The sequence below is a fragment of the Aspergillus piperis genome, assembly GCF_003184755.1.
Source record: "Aspergillus piperis CBS 112811 unplaced genomic scaffold BO85scaffold_7, whole genome shotgun sequence".
NCBI classification, from domain to species: domain Eukaryota; kingdom Fungi; phylum Ascomycota; class Eurotiomycetes; order Eurotiales; family Aspergillaceae; genus Aspergillus; species Aspergillus piperis.
The window spans coordinates 1,568,065-1,587,230 of record NW_020291597.1 but is presented as its reverse complement, the minus strand read 5'-3'; the positions used below and the strand labels follow the sequence as shown (position 1 = coordinate 1,587,230).

General features: G+C 46.7%; 7 protein-coding genes across 7 annotated transcripts; 2 read left to right on the top strand and 5 right to left on the bottom strand.

Annotated features, from left to right (window-relative positions):
• Window positions 1-3,299: 3,299 nt before the first annotated feature.
• On the bottom strand, window positions 3,300-4,214 carry BO85DRAFT_369993 (uncharacterized protein; the record flags this gene model as incomplete). Its single annotated transcript, XM_025655947.1, has 1 exon — window positions 3,300-4,214. The coding sequence occupies one exon, from the start codon at window positions 4,212-4,214 to the stop codon at window positions 3,300-3,302; it is 915 nt and encodes a 304-aa protein (XP_025516751.1).
• Window positions 4,215-4,550: 336 nt separating this feature from the next.
• On the bottom strand, window positions 4,551-5,039 carry BO85DRAFT_337617 (HET domain-containing protein; the record flags this gene model as incomplete). The annotated part of the gene is made up of 1 exon (XM_025655450.1): window positions 4,551-5,039. A coding segment is annotated over one exon (489 nt), but the record flags the coding sequence as incomplete, so codon positions are not given.
• A 2,258-nt stretch (window positions 5,040-7,297) lies between these two features.
• BO85DRAFT_370559 (pectinesterase precursor) lies at window positions 7,298-8,688 on the bottom strand (the record flags this gene model as incomplete). The annotated part of the gene is made up of 5 exons (XM_025655965.1): window positions 7,298-7,713; window positions 7,762-7,826; window positions 7,877-8,268; window positions 8,323-8,463; window positions 8,527-8,688. 5 exons carry the CDS (start codon window positions 8,686-8,688, stop codon window positions 7,298-7,300), a joined length of 1,176 nt encoding a protein of 391 aa, XP_025516749.1.
• A 1,673-nt stretch (window positions 8,689-10,361) lies between these two features.
• Window positions 10,362-11,149, top strand: BO85DRAFT_468389 (uncharacterized protein; the record flags this gene model as incomplete). The annotated part of the gene is made up of 2 exons (XM_025662260.1): window positions 10,362-10,694; window positions 10,749-11,149. The coding sequence occupies 2 exons, from the start codon at window positions 10,362-10,364 to the stop codon at window positions 11,091-11,093; spliced, it is 678 nt and encodes a 225-aa protein (XP_025516748.1). The 3' UTR covers window positions 11,094-11,149.
• Window positions 11,150-11,253: 104 nt separating this feature from the next.
• On the bottom strand, window positions 11,254-13,362 carry BO85DRAFT_448807 (MDR family MFS transporter). Its single transcript, XM_025660025.1, has 4 exons — window positions 13,023-13,362; window positions 12,933-12,962; window positions 12,450-12,882; window positions 11,254-12,394 (listed from the first exon to the last, which is right to left on the bottom strand). The coding sequence occupies exons 1-4, from the start codon at window positions 13,206-13,208 to the stop codon at window positions 11,328-11,330; spliced, it is 1,716 nt and encodes a 571-aa protein (XP_025516747.1). The 5' UTR covers window positions 13,209-13,362; the 3' UTR covers window positions 11,254-11,327.
• A 546-nt stretch (window positions 13,363-13,908) lies between these two features.
• BO85DRAFT_513137 (beta-glucuronidase) lies at window positions 13,909-15,693 on the bottom strand (the record flags this gene model as incomplete). Its single annotated transcript, XM_025664691.1, has 1 exon — window positions 13,909-15,693. One exon carries the CDS (start codon window positions 15,691-15,693, stop codon window positions 13,909-13,911), a length of 1,785 nt encoding a protein of 594 aa, XP_025516746.1.
• Window positions 15,694-18,557: 2,864 nt separating this feature from the next.
• Window positions 18,558-18,878, top strand: BO85DRAFT_487528 (uncharacterized protein; the record flags this gene model as incomplete). Its single annotated transcript, XM_025663463.1, has 1 exon — window positions 18,558-18,878. The coding sequence occupies one exon, from the start codon at window positions 18,558-18,560 to the stop codon at window positions 18,876-18,878; it is 321 nt and encodes a 106-aa protein (XP_025516745.1).
• Between the last annotated feature and the right edge of the window lie 288 nt (window positions 18,879-19,166).

Genomic DNA, 19,166 nt, shown 5'->3' with positions numbered 1-19,166 from the left:
GTGGGCTTGACGTGGAGTGATTTAGAGCAAATGTATAAGAATAGGGGGAAGTAGATTTAGACCTCCCATGCAGTTTCATGGAGACAAACAGAGTAACTATACTACTAGGATATAGCTCAACGTACTCACCTATTACTGCTAGTCACCACTGTTTATATCCTAGATCCTCTGCATGGAAAAAAAAAAAAAAAAAAAAAAAAAAAAAAAAAGGAAAACCTATGGTGACTGACGTACAACCTTATGTGCGACAGTCCTTCTTCGAACGTGGGATCTCGGAGTAATATGGCTTACTCCATTTAGGGAGCTCGCGAGACCTGCGGCATGCGATATGGTTTCCCCATCATCTGCTATAATGGTATGCTCATCTGGAATGTCGGATTATCTATTGTGGTTTATTATCGCCGAGTACAGCACGGGAGATAAACGACAAGAGCAGATCACGCCTCGGTTGCTCACCGCAGCGCCAGCTGCAGAAGAGATGGATACAAGCCAACACTTCGGGGCCGGACAATCAAAGCTATTGCTGGGCTAGTTTACGACCATTGACTGCCCATGCACACGGCCCGAAAGAAGAATGAGGCCTGGAAAACATGAATGGAGTTGCACGCTCAGATTGAAGCTCCGTACCGGAGAAAATATGCGAGGGATCAACCGCTGCAGATGAACGAAAAAGAGCCTGGGGACCCTGTGCTTGCATGCCCTGGTACCCTGGTATTAGTCGTGAAGCCAGCTGGGTGTGCAGAAGTTTCTTTGCCGCAGGGCACTGGGCCCCCTTCTCCACGGAAGGGGCCCTCCTTCTAGCGGCGGATTGCCTTCATTCTCAATCTGCAACGGCTCAAGATCCCTCACCTCGACAGTAGCCTGTACGACTGCCAGGTTCCCAAGGCTATCTCGCTGCGCGAGACTGATCAACTGCTCTTCTGCTCGGAGGCCATTATGCTACTGCCCCAGTGATGAGCAGGAGAAAGAGATCAGAATATAACCTATGACTGCCAGTGATCTCCCATATAAATAGTATCGATTTTCGTAGCACTACAGTCTATGGTCGAATAACTACGCTATTATCAGTTGTTCACGTTGAACACGCTAGCGAGGGAAATCTCATGATCCCTCGTATGGGGCCTTGATGCCTTGTAATTCCGGCTAAATGGGATCTACGCCGGACCCAGCATTGGCTTAGGAGGTTACTCAAATAACACAAACTCAGGCTAAGCAGGCCGTCTGGCCGTCACTTATCCGCAGCCAGTCAGGCTAATGCCAACAAATTCTTCAGATACTATTATATTTATCTGCTGGTATTTAGAGTTGTATATATCTTTCTTTAAGTACCTGTAATTCTTCAGGATACTCTCTGTACTAATTAGAGACATATCTTAGTATTTTAAATAAATAACTTATTTAATGCTCTCAGCACCTGGGTATAACTATAATAGTAGTATAATAAAAATAGTTAATATAATATTAAAGAACCTGTATTTTAATTGTGATAGGATCTACTTGTCAGGGTAGAAAGCCTGTTGACTAGATAAGAAATCAGTTACTAAATACTATAGATTTGTCTAATAATAACAATTAACAAAGGTAACTTGTATTCACGAAATAAAGTGATTCTTGAGAAATTAGTAGTCTTTTATAAAGAAATCAGCATTTTATAAAGACCGGGAAGGTATAGAACTATTATTAATAATCTTATAATTTTTATAATTATTATATAAAATTACTAAACTGCAGACTATAATAATAAATAGTCCATAGACCAACAGGCCTGGAGTAACTGGTATAATATTATTAATACTAGTTTTAGTATATATCTGATTACCAGTACTGGTAATATATTTACTAATATCTTTATCTAAGTAAAGCCCGGAGATAAGAGTAATAATATCTCTAATAACTCAGTAATATAATATAATACCTATTATAAGTATAGTAATATCTTACAGCCGGTACCTAAGACAGGGACTCAGTTTCAGATATATTATCTAATAAAGCTGGTTGGCTGAGAATAGATTAACTAATAGAATTAGTTTTGTAGGACTACTTCGTGCAGCTGCTCACAAACACCAATCCAGCTTTCTAAAGAATTCCGCGAGGGAAGAAGGGTGTCCCGGGGCGGACTCGGAAGGTTGGATGAGTCATTAACGGCATATCACGATATTAAGCGCCGTGATGAGTGATATAGTTAATTTCCTGCAGATGCTTCAGCGAAGGCTTGGTGCTGTTCGTGATAATTTTTGCAATATCAAAACTACTTAGGAGATTGGTGGGTCATGCGGTGCACGGTCTTGAGCATGACTTAGTATTTATTTTCGCCGTATAAAGTAGTCGCTAATCTAATGCTGTTGGATGTTTTTGTGTATCTCTGGCAAGTACTCGGTTACTCTCTCTAATAAGATTTAGGGAGGTTGATGTAACTCATGGAATCTCGGGGAATGTATCCAGACGAAGCCATGGCCTAAACCAATAATAGAATACGGAGTAGTCAGAAATGCATTCCCACCGATCAAGATAGAGATAACTAGTATACATTGGTCTCTTGTCTGTCAACATATTATTTTCTATTACTGTATAGTCCACATATTTTTGCTGCACATAGTCAGAAGGATTCTTCATTGACCAATGCTCTGTATCTGATCTTTTCTCCTTGATATTTCGGTTTTCTTATCCAAATGTCATATATAAGGATAACCAAAGAACATATGAGTACATACAACCACAGGGTGTGGAAAACAGGGCTTCCCGTCCGCTCAGCCGTACTTAAGCCACATGCCGGGAGGTTAGTAGTTGGGTGGGTGACCACCAGCGAATCCCTTCTGTTGTATGTTTTTGTTTTACCTGGAAGTTTTTTTTCTGCTGGAAAGGGCGAGCAGGTGATGGGTGATATAGTCCGGAAGACGACATATTTGGAGAGCGAGCAGCAGATGGCTACCTACTCATAGTAATAAGCAAAGAAATATGTCCGATGAAGATGGTCTTTTTTTCAGTTCTGTTATGCATATTCCTCCTGTCTTGACTTATCCATACCTAGGGATTTTTAGAAACGACATGGGATAGTAAAAACCCCATGATGTTGAAGTTAGAAATATCCTACTGTCATCGTTTTGAACTGGCTAATAGGTAATAGGGGGTCTACTACCCTGTGGCTTTCTTGCTTTTTTAACTTTGATGAATCGAAACACTAAGTAGTTTCCTAATTCCCTAAGACATTGGTCCAGCCTCTGGTCAACTGATGAAGAGGCGAGTTATGAAACATGTGGTAGAAGCCGATATGCTATACCTGTTTATTATTTACAGAATCTCTATCCAAGAATAAAGGTGTGAAACTGGGGTTTTGCTTGTATCCAAATCTTCAAAGCAGCCTCTGCAAGTGCAACGCGCTTCCTGATGCCGTTTTCTGACTCAACAACCATCAAATTCACAGTGACCAAGTGGACATCGTAGGGACTGATGCGATCGATGTGGTCGTCTATAAAGATGGTTTTTTGATTCGAGTCACGCCAGTTCGCGACGTCGCGACCATAGCTTCGTGCAGGATGAGTTGCGGAGTACGAATAAGTATATTTTGCCTCGTACTGCAAGGACAAAGCCAGGACATCGAATTTGGCTCCATTATTCCAATCAGGAATTTGACGAAGGCGTCCCCAGTTAATGGAAGTAGGTTCTAGCCACCCAACCATGTTGCCACCTCGATCGAGAAGCTTGACATAGCCCATGGAGTCTTCAGGGCCTTTCATCCGAAGCCGAAGTGACTGGGTATAAACAAGGATGCATCCATCTCGACAAGCATGCTGGGCTTTAAGTGGAAACCTTGCCTCTTGGTCGCTCACAGAGAGGAGGCCTTCTTGCATGCAGTATGCTTCATCACCCATCTGGGCAAGCGATGTCCATTTCCTGCGAATGATACTAACATATTCTTCCCAAGTAACCTTGGCATCAAGAGCTTCCGGAAGCTTACCTGGGAAACACCCTCCCTTCCAGGCTATTAATACAGCAAGACAAGCCAAAATATGATCTTTGAAATGCCGAGAATCTAGCTTATGGGGCTCTGTTGATGTACTTTGAAGAACTTTCCATTGAGTTTGCCTATTCTGGGCGGACGGGATAGCAAACTGTGCTAGCGATACAGAAATTCTCTCCCATTGACCGTTTCTAGGGCAGAGGCGTATTTCATTATCAACGGACGACCAAGACCATGATGGAAACATTTCTTGCATGTTTTGATATCGCATAGGATAATTTCCATCTTTAGTCTTCCAAAGAAGAGCCCGACTAAAGTCACTAAACGGCAAGCCATAATGATGGTTTTGTCCATAAAGGAAGTGCAAAATCCCCGAGAATGCGAAGAGGATATCAGACTTGCAAGTAAGATCCCTGCTTGTGAATTCGCCTAACAAATCCGGATATTTAGACCATGGGATTTGGACATTTGAAAATGGAAAGTAATGGTCTGGACAGTCCTCATCCTCGAGTGCGGTCTTCCCATGGCAATGATAAAACACCCCTTGATCAGTGAATACTAGTAATCTTGGTGAAAGGATTGCTTCTTGGAATGTCCATCCTCGAGTTTGCCATTTTGAGGATCGACAAATCTTATCGTACGCGTCAATGTCTTTAAGCAGGTATATTCCCTGTGTTTGACCTGTCCACAGTGGGGATCGCCTCTGTGCATTTGTTCCAGGAAGACCGTAATGTGCATCACTTCCTGCCATAGCAACTAGGGTTAGATATGACTGATTGTATATCTTGCCCATAGCATTCAGCTGAATTGCCTTTTTGCATGGCTCATCGTCTTGTAATATGCAAAGTCGATCAACCCAGAGAAATGATATTCCTAGGCTTAAACATGCCTCTATTGCATTATTGATTGTTGCTGGCAAGCAGCTATCATCTGCAAGAGATCCTTTCTTGCCTAGGTCGTCAATATTCCCCAGCTTTGCTTGTATGAGGTCACCTCCTCTACCCCAAACATAGCTTAGAGTGGCATATTTGCAGTCTTGAGGGGCCAATATGACACATCTTTTATGGGTGTCAATGACGCGAAATTCTTCTACTGGTAAGTCGTATGTTTCATGATGATGGGGTACCTCATGACCGGCGCCATCTGCGCAGTCTTGAAGCCAAGTGAAAACTTTGTTCCAGTTTACTTGCGGCTGTGGCCTTTGCAGAGATATCAAATTTTTTCCCGATAGTGCACCCGCAGCCCCGATGAAAGTTGCCTTCCCTGCAAGACAGATCTCGTTAGTTTCCTTGATCCAATGACAGGTAGATTATTAGGAGTTCAGGGAGACTCATAGAATGAAGAGAGAAGAGGGGGCTATCGTACGATGGATAAAAGCCACAGGGGAAGCCTCAAGTGATTCAAGTGACAACTCGATCACCAGTTCATATTTGATACCTCTGATTACCCCGGGATCCAACCTCACTTTTAGTCTGATCATTGTCTGCGGTGGAAGTCGATTCTGGTTTGCTATTGAGGTTGCAGCTGGCAAATGTTCCGCAGGTCTGACAAGACGTAGATCGTTTTTGAACATCTTTCAGAGTTCCCAAATTGAAATCGAAACCCCCAAGGAAATTGGTATTCCTTGTGTACCGTCTATGCTTTGGTAATTTTGCGTCGTATTTAGAGACGAGGATACATCGTGCAAGGTGTCCTAGCCTCATATGTGCACAGAACTGACAAAGGGGATCTGTTTGGATGTTCGAGCATTCTGAGCACTCAGTATGAAATAAATCATTCACTGTCATGCTTTGAAACCTTTCTCTATTGTTGGTATAGTATCTTAACTCCAAGGTTCCCTCATTAGACTGACACAACGAGCATGCTTGATGACTTGAAGAGATAAGGTCACGTATGCAAACGGTGTACCTCATTATTTGTTTGGCCAGAATGTTCTGTAAAGGAATGCTTCAAATAGGTAAAGGTTAACAACCCATCATCAACACAATCGAAAGGAAAGAAACGGTATACCTAGGTGGATGGTCTCTTTATAAACCACAGAACTTTCAGCAAGTTATGGGTGTGATAAACATGGAGGGGTAGTTAGCAATTCTATTTGTTAGGACTTCCCCCTCTTTTCATCTAACGTAATCAGACAACGAAGGCTGCGATTGGACCACTGCCATAACAAATTGCGTGTATTGATAATTATTTAACTAACAAAAATTGGAGCCTGTCAACATCACACAAGTGGAAATATCTACAGTTTTACTCGGTGATTGATCGAGTTGGACATTAAGATTTGTGGCCTTCTTTACTGCAGTGGCTGCAGCATGGTGGCCAGCGCTAGGCGTCACCTACTACTAAGATGTCTGATGTTAACTCCTCTTCTCCTTAAACTGAAATACAGGCTTTATCTTAACCTTCCTTCAAGTAAAAGCTATCATTGGGCCTTTTCTTTTCCGATTCTACCTCTCTTTACTAGCCCCCTCCCGTTCCTTCCCTTCTAGGAGACATTTCCGAGCTGACAGGCAACCTAGAAACTAGTACGTACAGTAAAAGGGTAGCTGACTTCTTATCCGCTGTCAATCCCTCAGCCCTTTAGAGATCATAGGGTTATCATTTTCCCAATTTGTAAGATAGAGTGCTGCGCGCAGCCTGTGGACTAAGAAACATGATTTATAATTGAAGAGCAGTGATAGCTGAATACAGTATTATGTTCTATGTATACTATGTTATCTCACAATACTGCTAAGTGTACGGTAAAATGGAAGCACTTAGAAGATTCATCACTGGTCACTATCGAGCGCTACAGGGGAAGGTAGGGTAGATAGAGGTAATTGGACCTAGGTAGAACACAGGATGCTAACATGTTGTAACTCTGTACGGAATACTTTCTATGGACTTTCAGATTGTTGTCTCGGTATATCCACCAATCTCATATCAGTCCGTGGCCGTGCATGCGGCCAAGGAAGACAATGCCACAGCCAGCAGCATCTGATCCATCTCATTAATTAAAGTGGGCATGAGCGGGGTAAGCATGGTATCCCAATCCTTATGCACTTATCCTAGAATTACCCCTGTCGCCGAACAATAAAGCAGCGCTCATCCTTGGCTCATGCAAACATGGGATATTTCATTTCCACAATCAGATTCCCTTCTCGAGAAAAGATCACTATACCAACAGGCATATGTTGTGGACGTGCGCGCAAGAGACGGTGATGGCCTGTTCTGATGGCACACATCTCCATGAACAATGAAGAGAAGATTTTCACGTTGAGCAAGTGCCCTAATGCACTTCTCATTTAAGCACTTGCGTTGCCCATCCATTTCAGTACCATTTGTTTTATTCCTTGTATTCTACACCTCATCCTCCACGGTAAACGTGCGATGAACACTAGCCCGATGCTTATGCTGCACTCCATCGTGCCAACCGCCCGTCAAGTTCTCTTGACTGCCATTTAAGCATCTCTTCCCCAGTGGCGTCGACACAGACGTGATAACCCTGTGCGCGTGCGAGTTATCTACAGACATAAGATCCGGCCGCCAGTAGTTCACCTCATCCTTGGTGACAAATTTCTTCGGCGTGGAGCTTGACAATGCATAACCCCCGGCAATGCAGCTCCCTCGCCGCACGTAATGTGGCCTATCCAAGCGATATGACGAGCTGCCGTCGAGAAACCAGCGGAAGAGAGGGCGGAGGGTAATGAGGCTGCCGGCGATGATGGCGAGGCCGGTTTCCATGACGGACCAGATGGCGATTTGGTATGTCGAGTCTGCATTGTCAGATAATTTTGCTGTGGTGGGGTTGTGGAGAAGCTTACAGAGGAAGTCCGCGTCGGCGTAGTGTTTTAGGTATGGGAGGCGGATGACTACGGCCACGCTTGCACTATAATATTATTTATCTCGTCCCCGTCCATGGGTGTGGAAGCCACATACACTGCTCCCAGCCCGAGGATCGCACCTAGTGCCACCTTTGTGCGCGGCGACATGTGCAGGTCCCAGATCAACGCTGCCGGGAAGATCCCAAGCGTAAAGTCACAGACAATGGTGAGAGAACTATAGGTGTATGCGATGATGAGGAGGATATCGTTTGATAAGCAGTTGCCCGACTCGAGAGGGTTGATCTGCCCCCAGAAGTACCCGATTGGTAGGCAATCGAGCAGCAGAATAAGCCAGAAGACGAGTCCGATGCATACCACGGTGCCTATGACGGTCCAGAGGATAAAGCGGTGCAGTGGACGGACAGCCAGTCGAAGGAGGGCAAGGGCAATGGCTACTTTGGCGACGGCCGACGCCCACAGGTAGAGCATTTGTCCAAGCCACCAGTACTGATAGGTGTTAGAGGCCGTTCACGGTGAGCGGATTAATTTTGTGGAACGTACTATCATCGCATACTGCACTGCGTGCAGACTACCCGAGGGATTCATACTATTTAGACTGAACGACTCGAAGTCCACGAGCGTGTGGCCAACCCCGGCTTCCGTCCCTATCATACACAGCACGCTCAATGATATGAACAGCGCCTACAATTTAGTAGTCAGTCTTCGATACAGAGCATCTACTAAGGATAGGATGATGAAAATTACCAGCGCTGCTACCATAAGCGCGTCATCCCACCCAAACGCGCGCAGGATGTATAACCGCACAAAGCATCGCAACGCCACAGCAATTATCGCTAAGCCAACCGTGACAGACGAGACGATGAAAATTGCTAGGCTGTGGCCAACCAAAGGTAGGGTGTATTCCATTCTGACCAGCAGACAACGGGAGGCTCGTTTAGTCAATCGGCTCGAAACCCGAGAAGCAGGGGGCAGAAGGGCCTTATACGCGTTTGTAAGAGCTAAAGCGCGGCTCAAGAAAGGAAGGTCAAGGGTCAGATCAGCAGCACATCGAAACCCTACCTACTGGGGGATTTACAAGCGGGAAACGGTTCATCTCATCAGTAGCAGCACGACTCGCGTCCTCTTGAGTCTGGGCGTCGGCTTTGAAACAGTAAGTATGGCTCTGTATATGGGGTGTAAAAACCCCATTTTACCACCCCATAGTTCTTATAAATTGACTCCAATCTACCACCCCATAGTTCTTGTAAATTGATAGTTGTCTGTGAATATTACGAAGGGTTGTGCTAGACAAGCCAGCTTGAGTGCCCCGTGACGGGTTTGCCAGTGATTGGAATCTCGCAAAATCGTCTTAGCTGTGCTGGTAGAATTCGAGAGGTTTTCTAAATTACTTGCAACAAACTTAGAATTGATGCAATGGCCAAAGCTCTGTTTCAGTAGTGCTCTTCACTTGTTTCATATCCTGGCCCTTCCCGCCCCCCACAATTCTACAAACCATTGTAGACTAGGGCAATAAACACCCCCTCTAATCAAATCGCCCGCCTTTCACAACATCAGATCAACAGTTCCCCATCTACGTACTGATCAACCCGATCCAAACCCAATGTGGGCCTGAATGCAGCAGAGCTTATTCCATGATAGGAGGTATGTGGGGCTAAATTAGAGACACGCCGAAACTCTCCTGACTCGCGTCTTATGAAAGGAGCTTGAACCACATTTCTGCAAAGTATAATTCGGCAATTTTGCACAGATAAAACTCGACACGAGGATAAGTTACAACGCCATGTCGTTAAGCGCTATTCTTGGTGCTCAGGTTTAAGTTGTGTGCTTACTAGTGGGTCTGACAAAGCCGAGATGGCCAAGACGGTTTATATGCCGAGACTCTTATGAGAACCGTGAATGACGTTTCAAGTTGCTTGCTGGAGTTTTGTTGCTTTTACATGGGGACTGATTGTAGCTAGCTACCTTAAAAGAGTCTATAGTCGCAGTGCATGGAAGTGTTCCTCAGCTGCGGGATGCCGCATACAACCCCGGAGAATCATGCATCCACTCCCTCCCCATCCTCCACAGCACTCGTGAACTTGAGCCTTCATTTAATTAGGATGTTCTGGATTGTACTGTATGGATGGACAAAGGATACTAGTACCATCTGGAGCAACCGGGTAACAACACACTTTAATTTCCTCTTAAACCATTCTTGCTATGATGTCATCTCTTCTTCTAATTATTTTGTCTCATTTCATTCGACACTATTATTCAATACTCTCGTCATTATCCAGAATATCTTTACACTTACAAATGCCACAAAGCTCATTGGTCAGGAACAAGAATTAACAAGCTTGGCTACCCGCCGTGGGTTCTTAGTAAAGGCGCCGCCTGGTCATCACTCGGCAACCGCAGCTGTCGTGATGATGATGCCGCCCAAACCTTAAGTATGAACCACGATCGTATTTAGTATGCACAGCAAGGGACATGTTACAAAGTAATTCATAATGACGTCTAGCTACACACAGTTTAAAGAGGGCTAGAAGGACACCGATAAATTACATAGTCCAACCAGTACTCCTCTCTAGCCCTTAATAATGACTATCCGCCATCTTGTCAACCCCTCTCGCCCTATTCTTAGGCCCTTACTATCTACCCAAAGGCAACACCGCTTCATATCCCAATCACCCATCATCATGGCACCCCGTATATCCGAGGCAATCGAGACCGATCACCGCGAGATCGAAGACTACTACAACAAGATCCTGAACTCTGCTACCGAGACGGAGAAAACCAAATGGCAGAACCAATTTACTTGGGAACTGGCTCGTCACTCAATTGCGGAGGAGCTGGTCGTCTATCCCCAGTTCGAGAAGTCACTCCCTGATGGCCTGGCTATGGCGGATAAGGACCGCAAGGAGCATCAATCAGTGAGTCATCCATCAAGCGTTTCACCCAACAGCTATTAACATTAACGTCTGTAGGTCAAAGAACAACTGAAGAAATTCCAAAACATGAAACCCACGGACCCGGCATTCGAGTCTACTGTCCGGGCTTTGATGAAGGATCTGTCCGAGCACATCAAAGAAGAAGAGACTCAGGATCTACCGAAGCTGGAAGACGCCGTGTCGGTGGAGGAAAGCGAGAAGCTTGCCAAGTCCTTTGGAAGGACGAAGATGTTTGTGCCTTCGCGGTCTCATCCTAGTGCGCCTGATAAGCCGCCTTTTGAGACGGCGATTGGTTTGTTGACGGCCCCGATTGATCACCTCGCGGATTTGTTTCGGAAGTGGCCGCATACGGAGGGGATGCCGAATCCTTCTACTAAGTGATGTATCTATTTTATTTAGTGTACGTTGGGGACGTGTAAAATATCTTTGGGGTTAATTGTATCTGATTATGTTGGGTATATTGGGGAGGGATGGCAAGAATGACACATGCAAAGTGCATAGTATTGTTAAACTCACCTGGTCTATACAATGATGTTATGTGCTATTTATTACAATCCGCACCACGTACATCCTGTTGTAGCCATACGGTTTGTCAAATTACATTCAATGTGCACCCTATGTATCTCCTCTCTCCATCTCCTGTCCCTCAATTTCCTCGTCCGTAGCCCTTCGATGCGCATCGCCCAATCGAATATCACGCAAACTCAGACTAAGAAGAAATCCCACCCCGGCGACAGCAGTATGAAACACCCACACCCATCGCAACGCAGCCGTCAACGCATGGAACACCACCGCTCGATCCTCGCCAACAGGCAACGTCTCCACAATCGCAGCAGCAGCCGTCGAAGCCTCTACAATCTCCTGCGCGACCGTCTCCCCCAGCACCGCGGCAATCTCTCCGCGTTTCCCGCTTACAGCGCGCGCATACAGTACTGACCCCACAACGACAGATATCGCGGCTGCCAGCTGGCGCACGAACGAAAATGTCCCAGTGCCGCGACTCAGCTCGGCAGGGGTGGTGTTGGCCTGCAGGGCGATCAATGTAGCTTGGAAGTTAGGACCGATGCCGAGGCCAGCGACAATCTGGAAGAGAATAATGCGCGGCCAGGACTTGGTGGCAGGCAGATCGATGAATAGACCATAGCCCAGGGTGGCGAGGAACATGCCTAGGATGACGGCTTCGCGAGAGCGGCCGGTGGTGCGCATGACAAAGCCGGCCAGGCCGGATGAGATGGCGAGGGCGCCTACCAGTGGAAGGAGGTAGACGCCGCTTAGTAGGGAGCTGGCGAGGAGGATGTTCTGGAAGTAGACGGGGAGGTAGAAGCAGGAGCCGAGGAAGACGGTGGAGTGGCAGAAGTTGATCAGTAGGATGGTGAGGTTGTAGCGGTTGGAGAAAAGCGTTGTAGGGATAATAGGGATCTGCGCGACTCGAGCTTCGTAGATGAGGAAGAGGCCCGCAGTGAGGACCCCGAAGATAAGGAGACAGATGATCGTGGGGGAAGACCATGGATAGAGTGAGCCGCCTAGTTCGAGGCCGAAGAGAAGCATGAGTGTCGCGCCAACGATAAGGCCAAGGCCGACCCAGTCGAGGGAGAGAAGACCGGCTTTGAGAGGGGTGAGAGACGCGGTGTGTAGTTGTAGGAAAAAGAGAAGGCCAAAGAAGGCGAGGCCGCCGATAGGTACTGAAGATGGAGGTTTAGAAGACTGGCATCAGGAGGACTGGGGGATAGGACGAACGGTTGATATAGAAGCACCATCGCCAGGTCGAGTAGGTTGTGAAGGCGCCACCGATGATGGGTCCGATGGCACCAGCAATCGCCCAGGTTGCGCCGAAAATTCCTAGGTAGGCTGATCGACGACGCACGTTGAACATATCTGAGACGCAGATATTAGCTAGCACGGTGATGCCGCCGCTGCCTACGCCTTGGATAGCGCGGCCCGCGATGACCATATTGACATTGATCGCTACGCCGCAGATTAAGCTACCGCCCAGGAACAACGCGACAACTGTCATAAGGATCGGTTTGCGGCCCCAGATATCGCTGATACGACCCCACAGCGGCACACAGGAGGCATTGGCTAGCAGATACGACGAGGCGATCCAGGTGTAGGCGCTGTCGGAAGCTTTGAAATGGGCGACCATCTCTGGAAGGGCCGTTGAGACAATGGTCTGTGGGAGCGTAAGGATTTTGCCAAATATGATCGGTTTTAATGACCTACGATGTCTAGCGCTGCTAGGAAAACACATAGCTACGCACGAAGATTAGGCAGTGTACGAGACAGGGACAGTGATTATATGGATATGCGTACACTCAGGGATGTCATCACAACTGCGACCCTTTGTTTGCTCTGATGCTCAGTGGGAAAGACATCCTCCGCTGTTTCAGTAGAAGTGTCTTTTCCCACATCATGCTTGACATGATTGGAGAGGTTGTGGTCCTCTTCTAGGTGTTGGTACTGTCGAGGAGAGTGATCTTGCTCTGCATTGACAGCCATGAAACGGAGACTATCGTGAAGAATAAAAAAGAAGGGAACGTGACAGCCTCTAGGGAAGAGGAAAATGCAGTGGTAGCAAAATAAATTCAATAAATGAGCGGCTACGACAAAAAGAGTCAAGAAAATCAAGTAATGAAAGAAAAGGTGTGGTGGGATAGTCTTCTGCAGACAGACGGCGACAAGAGTCCAGAGGATTTAATATGTAGGCAGCACTCCTTGACACCTTCAACGGCAGCATGTGGGGAAATAGATCGATCATAGATTTACACAACGTCATGGCTATTTTGGGCTCTGATCGCGATGCTGACCACAGGTTGGATCGGCCTATGTTAAGGGTGGAGACATAAGAAGGAACATCAAGAAAGGGGCAGGATAAACATAACGGGGACCCAATTGGATGGATGTCCGGCTCAATGTTTTAGACTAGACTACTTACTGGCCGAGGAGCCGGTCGGCAAAACAACAAAAAATTCAACGCAAATAGCCTACAAATGTGGGTCCAGCTCCTTTTTCCTAACTACGTAGCATCGTGCCATGTGGTAATAACGCCGGAATTGCCAGTAAGCTATTGGCATCGGCCCGTGCCGTGAGATGGAAGGAGAGTTGGCGAAGATGCTTGGCTTTCTAGCCGGGTATTCAAGGACCCTAAAAACAAGCCAAGACTGGCGTTCCTGCCCTTAAACCCCATGGTATAGGCTACCTACATAGGCCTCCATCGTTTTCTCAAAGCCTGAGCTGCAGCCTTTGGTTTCCTATCCCTCGTAAAGATACCCTTCTTGTTACCATCCACCCTGCTGACCCCTACAGCCGCCTGAAAGTCAGCAAAGTTCCAGACCTGCTCTCCCACCACTGACTCCACACGGTCAAACACCCGATGATACATGTCAAGCAGTTCGACCTGGAACTCCTCGCTCCACGGAAGCCCAAGCACAGAATGGAGGCCAGCAATAGTATCTGCCCCGTATTCTGTCATGACGATGGGCTTGTCGTATTTGCCCTCCCAGCCCAGTAGCTCCTTTTCGAGAGCCGCCTCTGCCTCCTCAATCTCGCCAGTTTGGGTATACCACCCGAAATAGCGGTTGAGGCAGAGAACATTAAACATATCCGAGATTCGATCAAGCTCATAGGTAGCATCTCCGTAATTTGTAAAACAGACTGGACGGGTGGAGTCAAGCTCGTGGGCCAGGTCAACTAGTGGCGCGAAATACTCACGAGCTCCTGCCTCATGCGATGCAGGCTCATTAGCAATCGACCACATGACAACGCTAGCGTGGTTTTTATCCCGAGCAATGAGCTCCCAGATTGCTTGCTTGTGAGCTTCGCGCGTCTTATTGTTGATTCCTTCCGGGGTGAATGTCTGCTGACTGTCCTCGCTGGACTGACCAGCCCCAATGGAGTATGACAGGCCAACGGCGGGTGTCTCGTCAATGACAACAATTCCGTGCCGGTCCGCGAATTCCATTACCTCTTCGGCGTAGGGGTAGTGTGAGGTGCGGAATGAGTTTGCTCCCATCCAGTTCATTAGCTGAAAATCGTGGACCATGTACGCTGGGTCGTAACCTTTGCCGCGCACGTTACTGTCTTCGTGTTTCCCAAAGCCAGTGAAGTAGAATGGCTTGTCGTTGATGAGAAATTGGTTCCCGCTGACTTTGACTGTGCGTACACCCGTCGCAACACTATAAGTGTCAATTATACTGTCGTCCGAGCCCACTATGCTCACTTGAAACTGGTAAAGATATGCATCTCCCGGGTGCCACAGTCTGGCAGAATCTATGGTAGCAGTACCACGAGTACCTGATGCCTCGGTAACAGTCCTTCCATCCTCATCGACCACCTTGATCTTGATGCGCTCTGTCGTTGAGTTTGATACTGTGACAAGGTAATCGATCAGCCCGGTTGTGCCATCCACGTTAGTGATAACTCTGATGTCCTGGATGTGCTGTTTCGGAACAGAGTACAGCGAGACGGAGCGTGCAAGTCCAGCATAATTGAAGAAATCATGCTGGTAGACCTGCGTTATTTTACCTGTAAACTCCTCCACCTCGATCCTGCCCGGAGGGATAACCTCGTGAGTCAGCACGTTACTTACGGCGATAGTTAGACGGAAGCTAATGCCCGCAGAGACGAGACCCGTGATATCTGCTTCGAAAGGTGTGTAGCCACCCACATGCTCGGCGACTAGATGATCGTTGATATAGATGCGACCATGGTGCGTGGCGGCCTCAACGCGCACGAGATATTGCTGGTGTGACCAGCCACTGGGAACAATAGCCTCGCGCTGGTAGTAAACCCATCCAACATGGTCATGTATCTGACGATCGACAAAGATGTCGTTGTAAGAGGCTGGAACGGGACACTCGAGATTGGTGGCTAATGGGGCTGTCCAGGGCGCGGCCGTCTCATTACCGCTGGATCCGAGAGCAAATTTCCAAAGTCCATCGAGGGAGACTATATCTCTGAAAGGTGTTTGTTGGGGCTTTAGCATTGCTGGTCTCTGCAGGACCGTTTGACGTGGGTGGAAAAGTGAGGGTGTAGAGGCTGCATGTTGGATTTGGGATAATATTGACAATACTAAGAGGAACCTCATCTTCACAAAGTCAAGGTAGGTTTATCAGAAGATTTGATCTTGCCAGGGGTTGACCAGTCACTATGTGCGATAGTAACGCATCTTTTAATATAGAGGCGGCAATTGACTGCTATGCATATGCACACCATCGGCTACTGATACACCTATCACGTTAGCTATTTGGTGAATCTTAATTCTTTTATTCCAACAGTAATATCTAGTCAATGGTCCCTTGGTAGCATTGCCAAGATACTGCCAAGCACGACCCTCTTGTTCTTCTTTGCAGATGTGGTCCCGAAGCGGTCCCGAAAAGGGTCCAGGATGCAGCCAAGAACCAAAGTGCGGAGAAATTAGAGTGTGCGGTGCCCACGGACCCGATTAATACTATAATCATCAATTGCCGATTAGAGGTGAACTAACCGGGGGTGTCGTAGAGCATGATGCTCAAAGTCATGCCATCAGTGGTTCATCTGTCGATGGCAGACCTATACATATCATCTAACTGTGACTGTATCAGGCTCTCTTGTTGCATCGTATACCTTTCCGAGGGCACGAGGGAACCTTAGCCATATCAATAGTTAGAATTTGATTAATTTATTTCTCACCCAGGTGGCAATGTTTCTTGTTCATCTTTCTGTAAAATCCTTGTTCAGTTCCATTACGCATATTCATTCCTCCCATTTGTGTCGGCATAGCGAAAATAAGACTAACATACCTGGGCCTCAATCGAATTCCACCCTTTGGGGTGTCACACGGAGCTTCACTGGCTGTATCAATACTTATCAAATGAAAGATTAGTATATTTCTAGATTTACTGCCCATCCATACTTTTTCTAGACTAGTAGGTGAAGTTCGAAACTAAGTCAATAGCAACATGATACAGAGGAATGAGATGTGGCATTCTACGATATAAATTCTTTTTGTGGCTCAGATTAACCAGCCGGCCTCCACGGATAGACGTGCAAGGCGGCATTGAGATAAGGTGAATGAGAAGATAACAGATAAAGTGAAGAAAGGCATATTTGGCGTTCACAAATACGCAGCACTGCGCAAATTTATGAGCCGGGGGATGAATTGGCCAGACTAGTTGACCACGGCCAGTGAAGATAGAAATTCATCCATGACAGTCTGTCCCAACGTATTAACGCACATTCCTTATGCGCTGATTAACGCGAAGCATCGAACGTTACTACGTAGAGAGATATTACATTCACCTTTGACCCGATATACGTAAGCAAAAATGGTTATTTAATCCACCTTCTAACCCCCCGAACTGCTTTCTTCCTCTTCCGCTCTCCCCCCCCCCCAAACTAAGAGTTGTTGAAGATCTCAATCTCATGAGATGTGCCTGGGTCTTACCTCTATATAACCGGGGACTTCCCGCCAACGTCAGATACTCTGGCATATATAAACATCCTTATCTTGTCGATCGGAACTTTCCAACAATCCCACATCATCACACTAAATTGTTCACCTTTTGCATCCTTACAGGAGCACAATGTCAACAACGTCTCCCCCAAATCCAACCTTTTTTGACAATAAACCGGCTTCAAAAAGGAGCTCTCAAGCGATGCAGCAATAACACTTTCGACGCGAATGGGTGGAATACCGAATATCGAATCTCTTATTCCAGCCATCCTGCACCACACAGGATAGACCTTTCTGCCATGCTCACTCATCCTCGGTGCGAATATAAATGAGCTGGCAATTTATATATACTAAGCAACTTCTTGACACAGTGGTACTTCGTTGTGGAGCCGCGTTAGTGTTGAGTTTTCATCAAACTGTACACATATGATTACTATCAGAATAAAAGCGCGACTGGAGAGCCGCAAAAGTTGTTGACATTCGGAGAATGAAAAGGGGATAGTCCATGCTGACTAGTTGATGAGGAGCACAGTGACTTCCATCTGCTCTTCCGTGATGGGTTAATTTAACCTGTGTCTGATAACATGCTATGGTGAGTCGATAATACCACAGGATAGCTGGTGCGATTGATGCTGACTGAGAATAGCTGCTTGATGGTGCTTTGTTGAAGTCTGACAACTTCCAGAATGAATGAACAAAGATTCCATGTTTCTTGTCCACTTGTTGTGACGTCGAGACATCATGAACAAATACTTGCTGTGGCTGGGAGATCAAGGAACGATCAGACATGCAAACATACAGCAGTAGTACAGCTTCAAGCTCAGCTAAGACATTTATTACTGGATAATGTTTTTTAGGAAGACCATTAGTGTATGCACTGTTATCTTTACAGATATGTGATTATTATACTTACTTTGGTCTGATGATTGGGCTGTGGCATGCATTGGGGCTTGTCTATGGGTTCTAAAAGGTAAGTCGATGTATTCAACTTGCAGGAAAGAACGAGAACGAGCAGACGTTCACCCAATTGTCACATGCTTGCTAACTATAGAGCACTATAGGAGCCCAGAGCACCATATCATGCTCGCTGCCACAATCTGTATTTGTTCACAACCATGCACTGTGCCTCGTTCACTGCTGCACAGTCTACCTGCTCGCTGCCACACATTATAACTTGCTCGCTGCCACAAGCTCTCTTTGTTCACAACAAGAATTTCTTCCTTTCTCGCTGCCGCAGAAGGTTTATACTTCATAGCCTTCTGCATAAAGCCCACTTCTGAGGGAATTGGTCGATATGTTCCTTCACAAATGGGTTTGCCTCAAAGGTATAAAGCCTGTCTCCTTCCCTGTCGTTTGGCTTTTTTCCCCTTTTCTCTCCCAGTTCTCACTGCTCTTCTGAGACATTGGTTGTAACAATGGATTGGACGGAGTTGAATAAGGTTGTGATAGTCGCAGGTCTTATTGGCTTTGCTATCGTTCTCAAGAGTGAGGCCCCGAAGCTTCGAGAATGGTATCGCAAGCTACAGGAAGCCAGAGCTGCTCAGCCGGGCGCCCCTGTCTTCCAGCAGTTGGCAGTGATTCGTTCGCCGCCTCCAGCTCTGCTGCCGATCCATTCACATTCAACGATTGAACTCACCTTCTGGGAGAATCAAGGTGCCTTGGGGGAAGATACTCGTCTTGAGGACTCAGGAGAACGGGGAGATCGGATGTGGTATAGAAATGACGCACAGTGGTAGTTACGTACACATCTCGTTGGATTGGGAACTAACCTCTGGTATGAGACGTTGGCGAAGTTTGGGGACGCCCACCGGCGATGAGTCTACCCTTCTACGTAGGGCCGGTGATTAGTAGCCTTCGGGCGAAGCTAAGATGGGCTCGGATCTGTTTAGATCGAATAAAAGTATTTGCAGTTTACTTCTTCTTTTCTTGCGCCCTCAAGGAACATTGCTTCTAGAGTCATCTTTAGTGAGTGACCACGATGCGGTGCAACTATTGCCCCAGCGCTATTTAGAAGGCATGTTTCA

Excerpts from the sequence above, each read along its gene's own strand:
- BO85DRAFT_448807 (XM_025660025.1), bottom strand. The coding sequence starts at position 13,208 with ATGGCTGTCAATGCAGAGCAAGATCACTCTCCTCGACAGTACCAACAC. Across the intron at positions 12,963-13,022 it reads TTGTGATGACATCCCTGAGT|CTATGTGTTTTCCTAGCAGC; the intron begins GTACGCATATCC and ends CTTCGTGCGTAG. Across the intron at positions 12,883-12,932 it reads TCCTAGCAGCGCTAGACATC|ACCATTGTCTCAACGGCCCT; the intron begins GTAGGTCATTAA and ends ACGCTCCCACAG.